The sequence below is a fragment of the Tauraco erythrolophus genome, chromosome 3 (assembly GCF_009769465.1).
Source record: "Tauraco erythrolophus isolate bTauEry1 chromosome 3, bTauEry1.pri, whole genome shotgun sequence".
Lineage (NCBI taxonomy): Eukaryota > Metazoa > Chordata > Aves > Musophagiformes > Musophagidae > Tauraco > Tauraco erythrolophus.
In genome coordinates, this window is record NC_141467.1 from 26,989,040 (window position 1) to 27,005,551 (window position 16,512).

General features: G+C 40.1%; 1 protein-coding gene across 8 annotated transcripts in view; it reads left to right on the top strand.

Moving 5' to 3' along the window:
* IKZF1 (IKAROS family zinc finger 1) overlaps positions 1-14,268 on the top strand; it is a 69,852-nt gene extending 55,584 nt beyond the window's left edge. For 6 of the 8 annotated variants that reach the window (XM_086608489.1, XM_086608488.1, XM_086608493.1 and 3 more), the window contains 4 exons: positions 1,291-1,458; positions 3,470-3,595; positions 7,988-8,122; positions 12,653-14,268. In XM_086608489.1, coding sequence (XP_086464615.1) covers positions 1,291-1,458; positions 3,470-3,595; positions 7,988-8,122; positions 12,653-13,359 — 1,136 coding nt within the window. In that variant the 3' untranslated portion in view covers positions 13,360-14,268. The remainder of the gene's footprint in view (positions 1-1,290; positions 1,459-3,469; positions 3,596-7,987; positions 8,123-12,652) is intronic. The other 2 variants (XM_086608490.1, XM_086608491.1) reach the window with 2 other exon arrangements.
* Positions 14,269-16,512: the final 2,244 nt, after the last annotated feature.

The window sequence follows — 16,512 nt, forward strand, 5'->3', positions numbered from 1 at the left end:
GAAAGAAATTGTTTAACTTGTATTTATTTTTTTTGCATTTTAACTTCAGCACTGAAATTTTAAATTCAATATTTGTGTTATACAAAGAAAATCAAAACTGGGAACAGGTCATCTCTGGGCTGTTTCTAATATTGTTGATGCATCATCATTACTATAGCAGATTACATTTATTCCTAAGAGAGAAAGAATTCAGCAAACGAGTTTGAAAGGCTGTTTTGACTTAGTCGAGGGCTACAGAGAAATGGGCACACAGGAGCAGTTCCTGCTGAAGGAGCGCTCTCATGTACAAATTCTCCTTTACTCCTATCTGGTACAACTGGAAACATTTTATTTCCTACTGACTTAAGAAAGGCTTCATCTATCTTAAATTTTTAAAAAAATAGCTAAGCGAATAGATGAGCATTTTGATTTTAAACAGCACTAAAAACCAAACAACAGCCATATTAATTTTTGCAAAGGCTAGTTGATTCGCTTCCTTGATATTTCACACCACTTTAGACAAATCGAGGCTGCGTCTCTTCAAGTTTTTTCCTGTGTCCGTCCAGAGTGTAAACCAGCAGAGCCCATTCGTGCAGCTCCTCTCTTCATACCTTACCTAGAGAAGGGCTGGGACTTTGGCATGGAAGTACAGGGCTTCCTTTGCACTGTCTTAACTTACGTGATTTTTCTCTCTCTTTCTCTGTCTCTTTCCTGATTTGGCTGCTTAGGGACAGACAGGTAATGGAGAAGAAATTGAAAGGGAAAATACAGGGAAAATGTAAATGAAAAGAAGTTATTATAACTGTTATAATGAAGTGCCTTTCATTTAAATATAAGAATGTAACGCTGAAATGAACTTGTGATCCTGAAATGCATTTTTAATGAGTTTCCTTTTTATTTTGCTGCTTCAGTGGCATATTTTAAAGACCCTTTGAAAAAAGCCACATTAAAAACCCCACCAAATGCCACAACATGCAAAATTGGATATTGGTTTATTCCAAAACTGCTGATCAGGAAGAGTGGCTCTTCAACACAAAATGTTGCAGTCACTTTATTTAAATGAGTTTGAATTTGCATTGTGATGTGCCATTCTGATTTAGAAAAAAAAAATTAGATTTTCAGATCAAATTGACCCAGCCAGTGAAGCATTAAGAAACTGGCAGGTTTAGTCTGAAAGCCTCATGTTATATCAAACCTGCAGCCGGTGGAAGTCACAGAGCAGCAGTGAGAAAACAACTTTCTCACTGAAATCTTCCTCTTGTTACCGCGTAAGATTTTTTGTTCTCACATATTTGCTCCTTCTCCCCATAGGAGAACGCCCTTTCCAGTGCAATCAGTGTGGAGCCTCCTTTACACAAAAGGGCAACCTTCTGCGCCACATAAAGTTGCACTCGGGTGAAAAGCCCTTCAAGTGCCACCTGTGTAACTACGCCTGCCGTCGCAGGGATGCCCTCACGGGACACCTGAGGACTCACTCGGGTAAGTGAAGGTGCGGGACCATCCAGGGGTGCTCATCGCAGCACACATTGAGGACATGGGGACGTTCGCGGCCACCAAGCCTGAGAGATCTTCCCACCCTGGGGAGGCAAGATGCCTCATGTGGGGGCTGACCAGGATGCGAGCTGGCCACAGTGTTTTAGCAGCAAAGAGATGACTAAATTCATCTCACGCTCATGATCCTTCACCAGAAGAACTGTTTTTTTCCCCCATACTTCTTGGCTGATTAAAAGTCCCTGTATTAGGGTTTCATCTTACAAGCCTCTTGTGAGTAATCCATTTCATGGAACTACGAACATGAATTAAAACTGATGAATGTTTTGGGATTTGGATGGCATTTATCCACGTATAGAGATGATATAAGGTCTAAACACAGTAGGTTTTAAGTCCTGAAATCTCAAAAACCTCCAGTCTGGTAGTTGTTCTCGACCTAAGGAGTGAATACCACCTACAGCATTTAGCAGTCGCTGTTTGTTACACATTGTAGTTACAAGTATTTTGAAAGAGAAAGATGGGGAGAAGGGAGAGGGTGGGAGAGAGAAAGATAATAATCTTCTAAAAAAGAGGACTCTGCTAGAGTTTTTCAGTGTTTTGTCTCCACAGTAATATGGAGAGCTGAATAAATATTTTTGAATAGCTGTGCTTTTCCATTACCATGAACCTCTCATGGTTTGACAGAAACCATAGTCACGCACCTTCTGTGTAGCAAAACCAATTTAGCACCTTTAAAGTGCCTTTAAAAGCAGAGTGTTGTCTCATCTAGTTTCCCCAGCTAAGCTGGAAATGCAAATCCTTATTTGGATAGGAGGCCTCCAAACCACGTTGCTGGAACTGGCACTGCTAACTTAACTTGTGAACACTGGCTTTGAGACCAAGTTCTGGGTAGCACAAGGGGAGCTCTCAAAGTTACATTTTTGTGCTGCACAAAACTAAGGAAACTCTTTTCTAGCACACACATTAAATAATAAGATCCCTAGGGTTGGTCCCAAATGTCCAAAATAGTTTCCATGTCTCCTGTTCAGTTCTGGACGGATTCAGGAAAGAGCATCTTTGAAATACTATTTCGCCTCCCTCTCCCTCACTGTTACTGATTTTCATGGCTGCACAATTTTAAACATAATTTTTCACATATACATGAAATTATACTTAGACACTTTTGGCAAACTCTGAGGATTCCGTAGCTAAAGAGACAATGCCTAAACTATAGATTGTGATTAGTTGCTGCAATTTGCAAATTGAATCAATAGATTATAAAACAAGTTGGATGTCTGAGTCTGATTTTCACCTGAGAATTTGTAAATAAAATTCAAAATTTAAGCTCTGTAATCATCTAAAATTGTGAAATCACATATGAGGTGACAGTCTTGTCTCGCTAAGATAGAAAATTCAGGTCCAGAATTCCATGAAACCGTATCATTACTGCAAAATTCCTGGAACTACCTACCTCTGGATTGGTGTAATACAGAAAAAAAAATTATTATGCCATTATGCCATTTCTCTTGAACTTCCAGAAGCAGAAAACGTATGAAATCTAACATTGTCCTAAAAGGGTTGAGCTGGTTCTGGTTACATCAGAACTGACATCCAGCCGTGGGCAGGTGTCTCTACCTACACCAGCAGTTCCCCTGTTGGCAGTCTCTGTGGGAGCTAGGCACTACAGCAACTACGCTCAGACCTTTGAAGGTGGCTCAGTTTCTAACTTGTGTAGATGCTGTTTTTGAAGGTTTAATGTCGCGGCCCTTATCTGATGTGAACCATGTGAAATCAGCTTGCAGCACCCACAGAACTGGCATGTTGATGTGAAGATAAACAACTAGCAGTTTTCCATTAGTTTGTTTGGGTTTTTTTCTCCTTTAAATTGACAAAATCTTTCTTCAATACACCACAGCATGGGTTTATTTTTGGGGTGGGCTTTTTTCCTGTTGTTCTTACCGTTATTAATATGCTGTTGAACACCTCATCTGAATCTATCAATTAATTGTGTTTTCTCCAGTTGGCAAACCCCATAAGTGCGGATACTGTGGTCGCAGCTATAAGCAGCGCAGCTCTTTGGAAGAACATAAAGAACGCTGCCACAACTACCTGCAAACCATGAATATCTCAAGCAGCCTTTATTCAGGTAATAAACATGCCTGTTTGGGGATTAACGGTGTCCTGTCACATATGCAGAAAAAGGAGTGCAAAAAGAACGCTAATACCATTTGTAGTATCTTTTGCATTGGGGAAGCACACACACACTCCACATGTATGATACTGCACCAGGATTCATTCTATATTTGATAAATATTTGGCTGTTGTTGTCTTGGTCAAACAAAAAGCCAAAGTAAAACTCAGGCATGTAGGAAAACACTTACAAGACCTGGAAAATTTCAGTTCACCATCTCAAGGCAGTATGCCTGCATCATCTCACCACCTTTCCTTTTTTTTCTTGGAGTCCTGTACACCATACTCTCGTGGATGTGTTTTTAATATAGACTTAATATCAGTGTTCTAGGTAGGGCTGCAGAATCTTCTGCAGCACGTATCTCCTGCCCTTCACAGGCACAGCTTAAGGGGCTTACTTGACCACTGGGACCAACTCATCTAACAAGGATGAGCCATCTGTCTTTGATCTCACTCTTCCAAGCAAAAGGACGTGAAGCCAGAGGCACTCCATTTAGCCAGTTGGACTGAGACAGTCCAAAAAAGCTAATTTGTTGACAGCCTTCTTCCCAACCTCCCCTTTAAAAGAAAACAGGGGAGGTGAGATACTGCGGTGCCTCTCTGAGAGACCAGTCTTATGATGAAGGTAAAGTCCATTTCTTGGAGAATATCAGATTCAAAAGTATGCCCAGAAATAGAGCAAGCAGATATTGGGGTCTGGATTTTTTTTCTTTTTTAACAAAGATCCTAAAGACCTATAAGGGATTGATAACAGTAAATAGCCATACAAAATCCCCTTGCATGTGCAGTTTTAGATAGAGAATGTAAGATACAATTTCTGTGGTGGAGTTTAAGTCCATCCAGTAAGTTTCATTTCTTGCATGCCTTTTTGATCCTGTCAGTATATGTTATTTGGTTTGTTAAATGGCAAAAATGGAAGGTTGTCTCTGACCTATTTGGAATGATGCCTCATTTAATATTTTATACCTGGACAGAACCTGAATGTGTTTTTACATGCTATCAAATAATATAAAGTGTATGCACATAATGACAGCAGTGAACACAGCTGATATGCTTCTGGCAGACAGCATGTTAGAGCAGCGCCCCTTCTAATTTTACTGAGGGGCTGGAGAATGCCTAAATAGAAAAGCTCAACGTAATACACAGTAGGCAGCAATACTTATTCCTCAAATTGGTGACAGGATTTAGAAGCAAATATTCTGTCTTGGGATTTGAATTTTCAGTGTCTGGCACATGGATTTGAACATGAAAATCTGTGTGAATGAGTAACTGCACTACTACTAAAATGTCCAAATGGAACTAGTGTAAGGAATCATAAACTTTAATAGGAAATAATACAGTTTTAGAGATGGACTTTTGTTCATAGCAAATTGTGACAGGAGAGTTTACGCTAGTTTAGGACTGAATATCTAATATCTCAGTGAGATGAAAACTTGGGGAATCCATGAATGCTGTGAAGAATTACGTCTTTCTTGCATATACTGAAAGTATCATATAAATCTGTATTTGATATAATAGGAATGCTTTTGTAAATTAGAAAAAAAAATAAAGGAATAAGTTCTGGGTTTAGACTTTGTATCCTGCCAAAAAATTCACTCTTTAAAAGAAAAGATTTTAGTACTCAGTTAATAAATCAATTCCTTATATTTCTAAAATAAAACTTTCCTTCATTTTTCCTAGTATTTTGCATTCTAACATTCTATTCTACTCCATTGCAAACATACCATTTTGCTATGTTTACATTATTTAATTTCCCTTGTTAACTCAAAGATGAAAATGTACAATGAAACAGTTGAGACTGAGCAAGTGTCCTCGAATTTTTAGTGCATTCTACATTATATCTAGAAAAGCAAACAGCTATACTAGCACTGTTCTTACAATATTTCACGGTGTGATATAGAGCTATTGGAGTCATAAATCAGGCTTTTTTTTCTCAGACTCAAAAAATTCGGTACAAAAATCTGCAAGGGCATCTAATTTGACATTCTGCTACAGTGAGATTGTTTTTTACAGCACTTTTAAAATACTTTGTGCTGTGTACATAGAAAAAAAGTCAATTGGAAGGACCTAACCTGGTGAAAACTTTCCATCAGCTTGTAAATCTAACAAATGCAATTGGGCAAGTACTTAAATAAGGGAAAGATTCAGCAAAGAGGAGTAAGAAGAGGAACAAGATATTGTATTTATATTTTATCTTTTGTTTGCTTTCTTTAAGAGAAGGAGATTCAGCATAAAATTAGGAACCTGCTGAATTTAATGGCAAAATTCTTATTTTAGAGGACTAGAGTTTCACTGTCCTTGTGATGTTCTTCTCTTGGAAATATTAGTTGAAGTTTGCATTTGAGTTGAGTGGAAGTGTGCTAAGTCTTACCAGGCCTATATGAAATAACAATATAAATAGTGTATGAAGTTTAAAAAGGGTCAAATAAAATTTCTTCCATGACCTGTGGACTTTCATTTGGAAAGATAAATATTTTTTTCAGTTCACAGACACCAAATTCCAGAAAAATAATTATCAGGTTGGTGTTGAATTTCAGGGAGTGTTAGTTGCAAAGGCTGGAAATTGGTACATAATTCAATTTGGCCAGTTTTGGGTTTTTTTTAATAGCAGTTTTAAAAGTTGCAACATTGAAAGTTTGAAAGTTGAATGCTTAACTTACCTTCTCTTGAATTGATTAGAAATTAAATGTTGTTACATCCTGAACAGATATTTCTTGATCGCTTCAACTTTTAATTGAAAACTCAATCTTTTGTTTCCCTGTTGAATGGGCTGCTTTAAGGCATTCCCTGTAAGTCTCTTCCTGAAGTGGTATCTGGAAGCCTTAGCCAGCACAAGATGCTTGCTAGCGTGTGCTTGTTTGATGATGACTAGATACCATCAATGCCCTTAACTATCCTACATTCTGCTCATATCTTGCGTTAGACGCAATCTTTAGCGTCTTATGGGGCTGGAGCATAATTCCATGAGACTCCTTGTCACTGTCATGGTTACACTGCTGCAGCAGGGGCTCAAGAGCTAGTTATATACTCCTCTGCTTGGTATTCCAGGGTGGTGGTGTTTAGGACACTTGGCCTGCTCTTTCCACTTATCCACCAAACCCTGATTTTGCATCTTTCAGAAACAGTGAAACTTTCACAAACATTCTTTTAAGGCAGTGGTGTGTTGCCAAAGTAGCATTGCAGAGGAACAGCATGTTCTCAAGAATTGAGAAACACACAGGTACCAGAGTAATGGGTTCTGTGAACCAGTAAATCCAGTGGTAAAACAAATTCTCAGCAGGCACAGAAGGCAAAATGTAGCAGAGTAGCGCACCTAATTGAAATAGCTTGCAGAAACAAAGTCTAAAAATCATCTTTTGTTCCTCCATTTAATAGCAAGTCACAAGTTCAGCAAATATATCCATATCCTATTAGCAGGTAAAAGTAAAATTAACCCCTTTCTCTCCCGTGTCTGACCCCCCACCTTGCCAAAAAAAAAAAGAGAAAAAAAAAAACCAGTTGTACTATGATCTCGCTGCCTATCACCTTTCCTTTAGATGCCAGAAGTCAGAAATACCTTTCCATACATTTTTCATAGTCATTGTTTTGACAGTGCATTTTCATACATCCCTTGTGTTTCTGCAGGAAAGTACTGAAGTGAAATAGTTTCCCTTTCCTAGAGCCTCATGGCTGAGCTCCTTTCTAGTTCTACAGTGTCTCAGCAGTAGCAGGAGGTTGGGAAACATGTTTGACTGTTGGAATTCAGTCCTCCACTACAGATGTGACTTTAGCAACTTAGGTTAAATTGTCATTTAAAGTCCAAAATTGTATCAAGGAAATATAGCAGTATTTACTAGGGAAAAAGGGGAGAAGGGCTGGTGTAGCTTGCAAATACATCTTCCACTGCTGGAGCTGAGAAGTTTGTCCATTGTTCCTGCTAAAGAAACGATGATCATACAGAGGGTTCCCCTGGGAGAGGTGCAGAGGGATGGGTGGGGATGACAGTGGGGGGCTGAAAAGATGGACTGCTTCATGTCCAGTATAATGTAAGGACGTAGTTTATTCATGGAAATGTAGAGTGGCTGCAGAGCAAGGGTGGAGTGATTACATCACATAAAGGCAGAGGCCTTGCAGTTGCAAGCTCACTTTTGTATCCTAAATGAGGGAAGCATGAACATGTACATAGATTAATCGGCGTGAGAGGCTTTGCTACCAAGAGGCAGAATCGTCCTGTGTCTGCAGTGGTGAGCTCCTCCTTCCAGCTGTTTGGGAGCTAAAAGATATTAGCTGAGAAACAATAATCTGAAGACAATAGTTCCATTAAAATGGAACAAGCGTGCCTAACCCTTCTGATGTCATTTGATTTCAGTCATAAAAGAGGAAACTAACCAGAGTGAAATGGCTGAAGACCTGTGCAAGATAGGGTCAGAAAGATCCCTCGTGCTGGATAGACTAGCAAGTAACGTCGCCAAACGTAAGAGCTCTATGCCTCAGAAATTTGTTGGTAAGAGTTAAACGTTTGCTGTCTCCTAAAAAATAAACCAAAACAAAACCTCAAAAAAATCTCACAGAATTTTTACTTTTGCCTTATGATTTTACTTGTTTTACTAAATTAGCAATTACTAAATTAGCAATATCTATCTCTATAGAAGCAGATACAGTGATGTGTTGGGGGAAAAAAAAAAAAACAAAACCAAAACCAATACCAACCAAATTTCTCCAGCATACATTTCTGCATGTTTAATTTTCCACATCTGGAGATAGATTTTAAGTCTTTTTCCTGTCTTTTTCTAATGCTTACAGATTAGATCATTACAAGATCTGGACAGGTTCTTGAAGTTGCCTTAAGAACCTGAAGATAGGAATAGAAGTTTCCTATTGGGAGAGCATTTGACCACACTTTCAGGGTTATTTTATTAACTTCTTGGGTGACATCCAGATCTGGGCATATCGGTGTTTGTGAAACCGTTTGTGAAGAGTTGAATTGAATCCAGCATAGGCTGGAGAGTACTGTTCACCCCTGCATAAAGTCTGTATACTTTTACAGCTCAAAATGGAAATAAGCAAACTTAGGTTTGAGAATAATACCTAAATGAAAAGATCTTTGGGCGTATTCTATAAATGATGCAAAAACTTCAAGCCCATTTGCTCCTACTAGTCTTTGTCTTAACAATGAAAAAATGGAGGTTGCTCCTATAGAAATGGAGGCTGCACTTACATTATTCTGTTTGGTAAGCCCGTACCAGGGAGTGGTTACATCAGTTTTGAAAGACCCACAGATAATACTTTGTCAGATACGTAGAGTTAGTCTTAAATGAATAAAAACATGGGAGATTAGATAACAGCATATACTCATACCTAGTTAGATTCTTTTATAGTTCTCTGTACATTAATTTAGAATATTATTCTATGGGAGACAATCAGAGAAAATTGAAATCTTTGAAAAAAACTCACACATTAAGAAGGTCTTCAGTCAAAAGTCAAGGCAGAAAAAGACTGTTTTATGGGACAGAAATTCCAAATATACCTTCTTCAATGAGGACACAGGGTGAAAGGAAAGTTAATATTTCTGAGACAAGGAAAGGGGAATCTCAGCTATGTCAGGAGGTGCGACGAAAAGTTTGAAATAAAAGTCCAAGATTGTCTTCAAGTCCAAAGGCAACAATTCCAGGAGGCAGTCAAGGATAAGAAATGCTTATGTTCATAAGAGGACAAAAGTTGTAGTAGAGGTAGTTACCAAAAATATATCAACTACAAGAGGTAAACTTGATTCATTTAGACACTTTAGTAACTGATTGCGTTAGGCGAAATACTAGTTCTAGGAAAGCTCCAGGAAGAAGTGTTATCATTTAAAAGGTACTAGCAAGTATCCTATATGTGATGCATCCGTGGGTGTGGACTAGCTTTTTTGTTCTCCTTTTCTCTGTTCACCCTGAGAAGCAGTAAACATAGCCAGTTCAACTACAAGTTTTAGGAGGGCAGTTTCCTGTCAGTTAGTTATTCAGGGTGCGGTGTAGGAAGACAACCTACTGGCAGCAGATATTTATGGAAGTTTGCTAACCTTCAAAAGGATGAAGTTTTCTGATAAGAAAATGCCCCCAAATCCTTTCCTTTCCAATCCTCACCTGCTGCTTCCTGTAATAGGTACATTCCTGATTAATACAAGATACGGCTGGCTGGTCAGGGGAGCTTTTGGGTAATAAAACATGTTTATTGCTCCTATAGATTACCATGTTGTCCCAATCCCTGTGCTGAATTCCAGAGAGAAGGAGCAAATGACATCCTTTGCATAAGGGAAAGACTGTCTGTTCCTTCACTCAGTTTTATCAAGGCTAAATTCATTAACTTTCAAAAGTGAGATTGTTCACCAAATTAAGCCCCTTATCTGTAAAATTCTCTCTATATTCCATAATGGAATAGCTCCCAGACCCAAAAGCAGAACTGGGCCCTCCAAACTAGAGAGTGAGAACTGCAGGCAAGGTTGACACATCCTGTTAAAACAACAGGCTGCAAAGAAGAGAGGGGTGAAAAAGAAAAAAAAGGAAAAAAGAAAAGAAAAAAGAGGAGAAAGAGAAGAGGAGAGAAGAGGAGAGAAGAGGAGAAGAGAAGAGAAAGAGAAGAGAAAGAGAAGAGAAAGAGAAGAGAAAGAGAAGAGAAGAGAAGAGAAGAGAAGAGAAGAGAAGAGAAGAGAGAGAAGAGAAGAGAAGAGAAGAGAAGAGAAGAGAAGAGAAGAGAAGAGAAGAGAAGAGAAGAGAAGAGAGAGAAGAGAAGAGAAGAGAAGAGAAGAGAAGAGAAGAGAAGAGACCCACATGCACTAAGTGCATTTTTACTATTTAGGTACCTGCTGCAGAACCCTGAGCAGTGCAAAGCTTGAAGTGCACCAAACCATTAGTAGTTTAATTTACTCATGCTCTAATAAGCACAGAAATGAGCTATTATTTTTAATGAGTGCAAGTATTATCTGCATTGCCCAATATAGAAATGATACCTGCCTACCTCAAGTTTGTGTCTGTTTCAGACACTCTGCTTGGAAACAAATTTGTCTTATGGGCACTTGATCCTCTCAGTCCAACTACCAACTAGTTATGCTACATAAAGCAAATACTGCCCCAGAAACAGCTATTAAAATCATGCCTTCTGGATGTCCAAAATTTGTGTATAGTGAAGACCAGCCCCACTTTTCAGTGATATACAGTCCCCGTGCAATATAAACGATTTTAACCTCTTTTTTTCCTTCTTGAGCCAAGGGTATACATTCATATCAGGAGAGTTTTTCTATATTTAATTCAAGAGTTTCTCACAACACCTATTTTGAATCTCGAGTCCCAAACTCTGCCTGAAAAATACAGCATTAGAAAGGGTAAATCTGGAAGAAAAAAGAATGCACCTCAGCAGGTGCTCAAATTGCCAGAATAAAAGGGAAAGGAAACAAGAGGAAGTAGAAGCTTGTGCAGCACAGCTTGAAGGTGTCTGTACCCTACATCCCCTATAGGAACTTACGCAATGCTCAAAGCGTTTCTCTCTCTGCTTGCAGAGGATGGAAAAACTGGTGTGAAACCATATCTTGTGGGAAATGTACACAGCAGGACTTTCTACGCTTTAGCTCTGTCATTGCAGCTGTGTCATGCTAGAAGTTTTCTGGGCTCTTCACTGATTTGAATAGTCAATTTGAGTAGAACTGGGTGAGACGTTGTCAATAAATTAATTTTCAGATCTTCTGGTAAATTTGTCATGCTCCTATTAGCATTTCTTTTAGATAAATTAGGACTTTCCAAGGCCTACCAGCAAACGTCATGTTGATTAAGAAATGGTGACAACACCTCATGGAGATTTTTGTGGCTTTCAATGAATTTCCCAAGATCTGCAGAGCTAGAATATCCATCCAGACTGTAAACAATGTCTTACTGGTAGTCTCTAGGAACCTGTGAGAATTTTTTACCCTTTTGCATTTGCACAAATTTATTAGGGGCCAGATAATAACATTGACAGTTTACAGTGTTTGAGAAGACTCTTCAGGTTCATAAGATCAGCATCTGTGTATTTAAATAGTTTCTCCCACTCCTAACCTTTACCGTCTATGTTTTGCTTAGTCCTGTCTGTCCAGGAATTTTGAGAAACTGCAGTGAAACTCAAAGAGTCCAATACCAGTGTAGCCAGCTAGAGATACATGAGTGCAGTCTGATTTTTAAAAAATTAAGAGTGTCCCCCCGCCTTGCTTTTGGCATCCCAAATCAGAGTCGAAGTTACAAGTAACAAGTAATTTTGCTCTATATAGGGCTTTTCACCTCATAGGGAAAATATATTCCAACTACAAATGCACTTAAATTTTTCCATGGTTCTTGGCTGCTCCTGTGAATGATAACTTTTTGACACAAAATCTCTAGGAACATTAGTAGCTTCCGGTAATGTGTCTGACTTGGCTTATTTAAAAAACAAGGTGGGAGGAGAGGGAGGTGGCAATATGAAAAATTAAGTTTTTGTTGATTTTTCTCTGAAATTACATACGACCACATTGCCGATGCGGGTTATTTGTAAGAAACTGAAGATCTAAAAGTAAAACATACAATTTCCAGTCTAAAATTGTAATATTTTAGGGAAAAGTATTGATAATGTGCATCATGCTCTGAAGCACGAAGGCCAGGCTCACTGTAACTGTGCTGTTACGCTGTCTTCGCTTCCCACAAAGGCATGCCTCGGCTCACTGGAGGAGGCAGATGAGGGAGTCCAGTTAGAAAGGAGAAAGAGAGGATGAAGCATTCGATCTGTAACTCCCACAAGTCCCCATATAATTATTTCTAGAATCTATTTTAATCCATTTGCCTTTCCATAGACCTCAAATTATTTTGCAGGTTAACAAAACCCCACCAACTAACCATTTTTCTGATCAACTATATTAGAGAACTATGAATACCTCGGGTGAATTTCAGAGGTGAATTCGATCCACTCTTTTCTTCCAGTTTTATTAATTCATGATGTTTGGTTTCTTAATTATGTGGAAATCAACCCTCTAACTCCTGACTGTTTTTCACTGCAGGTGAGAAATGTCTGCCTGATCTTCCATATGATGCCACCACCAACTACGAGAAGGAGAATGAGATAATGCAGACGCACGTTATCGACCAGGCCATTAATAACGCCATCAGTTACCTGGGGGCAGAGTCCTTGCGTCCCCTTGTCCAGACACCACCAGGTGGTTCTGAGGTGGTGCCTGTCATCAGCCCCCTTTATCAGCTCCACAAACCTCTCGGGGACAATCAGGTGCGCTCCAACCATACAGCTCAGGACAGCGCAGTGGAAAACTTGTTGCTGCTTTCCAAAGCCAAATCTGTCTCCTCCGAACGAGATGCCTCTCCCAGCAACAGCTGCCAAGACTCAACAGATACAGAGAGCAATAACGAGGAACGCAGCGGTTTAATTTACCTGACAAACCACATAGGTCCCCATGCAAGAAACGGCATCTCTATAAAAGAAGAAAGCAGGCAATACGATGTCTTGAGGGCAGGTACTGACAATTCCCAGGATGCTTTCAAAGTGATCAGCAGCAATGGGGAGCAAGTGAAAGTTTACAAGTGCGAACACTGTCGAGTCCTTTTCTTGGATCACGTGATGTATACGATCCATATGGGCTGCCACGGGTTCCGCGATCCTTTTGAATGCAACATGTGTGGCTACCATAGTCAGGACAGGTACGAATTCTCTTCCCACATAACTCGAGGGGAGCACCGTTTACACATGGGTTAAAACTCCTCCGGCACAGATTGAGCCTCAACAGCTGCGTTACTGGAGCTGCACGAGCCACGACAGCAACAAAGCACAAGTCAGCTGGACAGTAAAAGTAACAAGAGAATGAAAAGTTCAGCTATCTTCTCCCACAAGAAAATATTTTTCCTTTTGGTAGCATGCATTGCAACTCAGTTTTCTAAAATGAGTACTAAAGTTTTTACCGAAAATGTTTGATCACCAAAAACCTTTAGTAATGTAAGTAGGAGCTTTTGTAGTCACATAGCTGAAAGCCCTTCCCTTGACTGATGCTTCTTGCAAACCTCCCTTGCCAAAACTGCTAACCATGCGCAGGATGCACCACGCGGATGAGGACACAACAGGCAGGAGCAGCCAAGCTTTCTCTCTCAACACCCTGAGCGCAGGGCTCTTACACCAGGTGAATGGGGTTTTGACTTCCTGGTATTATTTGACTCTTTCGGGAAGATTAAACTCACCTAAAGATGGAGGGGCTCATCTCAGATGACTTCACAGACAGCTGGGGTGGGACGAGACCTCCCCAGCCAGAGGGTTCTGAGTTGCTTTGGTGGTAAAAAGTAGAATGTTTCCACCTGCGAGGGGGCTGCTGGTATTGACATCATGGCATGCCTTGTTTGTGTCACTAGGCAGGCGAGCAGGAATGAGAAAGATAGAAGAAACACCCTTGTAATATACTCTGTGAAGTATGAATTGCATTTAATGTATAGAAAAAGGGTATTGTTGGCTGTTCTTTGAATAAATGTTTTCTCTCCCTGTCCAATAAAACTCCACTTTTCGTTAAGCAATCCCTCCTCTCTCCGTATAAACAAGTTACACTTTATTTAATTTTTCTTTCTTTTTTTTAAGTTTCAGTTATTTAGAAAAGTAGGGTGTACAGTTGAGAAACGCACTAGCTAGAAATACATGTGGGGAAAGTCTCCTTTATGCACATTTTTAATCTTTTTAAACTGCCTGGAAAATATCCAACTGTCCCTCTCTTATATATGAAAAAAAAAAAAGCCCATTTTGCTTGCACAGAGATGTCCTCTTGTAGATTTTGTGGCTCTACTCCTAAGTGTTGCACTTAATTACTTTTAAAGCACTGAGCCTTCTTTTTTCCTGGCACTTGCTATTTAATGAGGGACCGTGTCCTGCAGAGGTGCTAAGAACCCTGGCTTCCTATTCAACAAATCATTTCACCGTGTGTTTGGAGTTACTTCAACTTCAGTGGAACTAATCTAAATGGGGTTTTGCCGAATGGGAACCAGAGACCGCAGCACCTTGCAGAGCACAGCAAAGTCCACCAAGAGCTTTCTCCAGGGCAGGTTCTGCTGCAGATACTGTAACTTTCAATTGGAATGAAAACTTGTATGACGAATAGATTTTAACCCCAAACACAGCTGATACAAAAAAAAAATACTTTTTTTAAAGCTTCTGCTTAACTTCCTCTTCCAACTAGCCCACTCCTGTCCCTGAACACACTCGTACTCTAAGATTGGGTAAAGAAGAAATTATTGCAGCTGCATAAAAATCTGTCATCGGTGCTGCAACACTTCCTGAGCAGCATTCGTAAAAATATCCCGGCTTATTAACGGAACGTATAAATACTTCCACTCTGCGTAATAAATGGATATTCCGCAATAAACACAATCGTACAACCAACGAGACTGGCAGGCTCGTCACACAGTCACACGTTGTCCATTCACAAGCGCACACGAGCACGTGTTTGTTAAAAAGGAGATTCGATGGCACCGTGAGCACTTGTACCCAGGCCGGTCTGGCCTGATATGCAGAGCTACATTCGATACACATCTCCTGCGTGCACACACTGCTACGGGCACACAGAGTTCCTTCTGCTTTCACTTTTGCAGGTGTCAGTCAGGAGCAACAACACTGAAGTTAGAGGAAAGATACTGGTGAAATAATGACTTACAAACACATGCTGTTACAGTCTCATGTCTTAGCTTTTCCTGCCGACTGTAAGACACTTACTTCATATGACACGTGGGCACAGAGGTGTTTTTACACCAAAAGTGCACGTGTGTGTGCTTATTTAGTGGTTTTTGTCACCAGATGTGAATACTGCGTATGAACATCCACGGACTCGTGCATACACCCACAGCAGTGAAAACAAATTACTCGTACACCTTAGGTAGGCTGGCAGATGCAGGATGGCCAATGAGCGATGTAAACTACAGGCCCAAAGGTGATCCCCTCTACTCCTGCATTATAACTCAGTTGCCTTAAGAGACATTACTGCTTGTTACCTTCCAGCCCAAGACCCTGTGCAGCGGTTGGGCACAAGGAATTGTTGGCCGCTTCCACGCCACAGCTACGGTTTTGTCATCGATGCCCACCACACATTCAGCTTCCAGACAGACTGTACCTGGCAACGAGGTATTACCAAATCTTTTGTATAGGAACAATCTGAAGAAGACCTTCAAGGGGAGAGCTTGCAGTGATCAGTTTCCTTTATTATTTTCTTTAAATAAAGTTGAAAAGGGTTCATTTTCTCCTAGCTGATAGGGATACATTCAGCTGGCCCTACCCCTCTCCACTTTGCACTGATACCAACCAAGAAGGGACAAAGTAATTTCCTGGCCCTGCTGCAATGTCCCGTGTGAAGTCAGCTGTTGGCTGTGTAGAAACATTCAGCTTTCATTGCTCTTACACCTCTTTCCTACTGTTCTTAGATTTAGGCCACTATATACCCCAAGCCATAATTTTTTTTTAACCCTTCATTTTAAGACACCCCAGGCTGTAAAAGGGGAGAGGGACAGAAGCTTGCTCAGGTGGTTTTGTTTCTTTGCTTTTTCTGAAATCCAACACAAATAAAGCCGCGTTCATTAACTGTGCAAACAAGCATAGCTCCAGTGGTGTTGACTGACCTGAATTTAGCTTTTAAATGTGATTTCTGATTACGGGGTAGGTTCACCCCCTTTGCAACATCTCTGTGCGCACGTGCACGCGTATGAGTGAGTTTCGGTGTCGCTTTTCTTGTCAACGTGCACATGCCCTATCCGTGGTTTTGTGTGTCATTACTACTTTATGTATGTGCATATATACCTAAAATGGTTCACATGACGTGATGATGCACTGTCAATCCCAGTGGGTTTGTTTCCTGGGTCTGAAGTTGTCTTATTTATGCTAAACCAG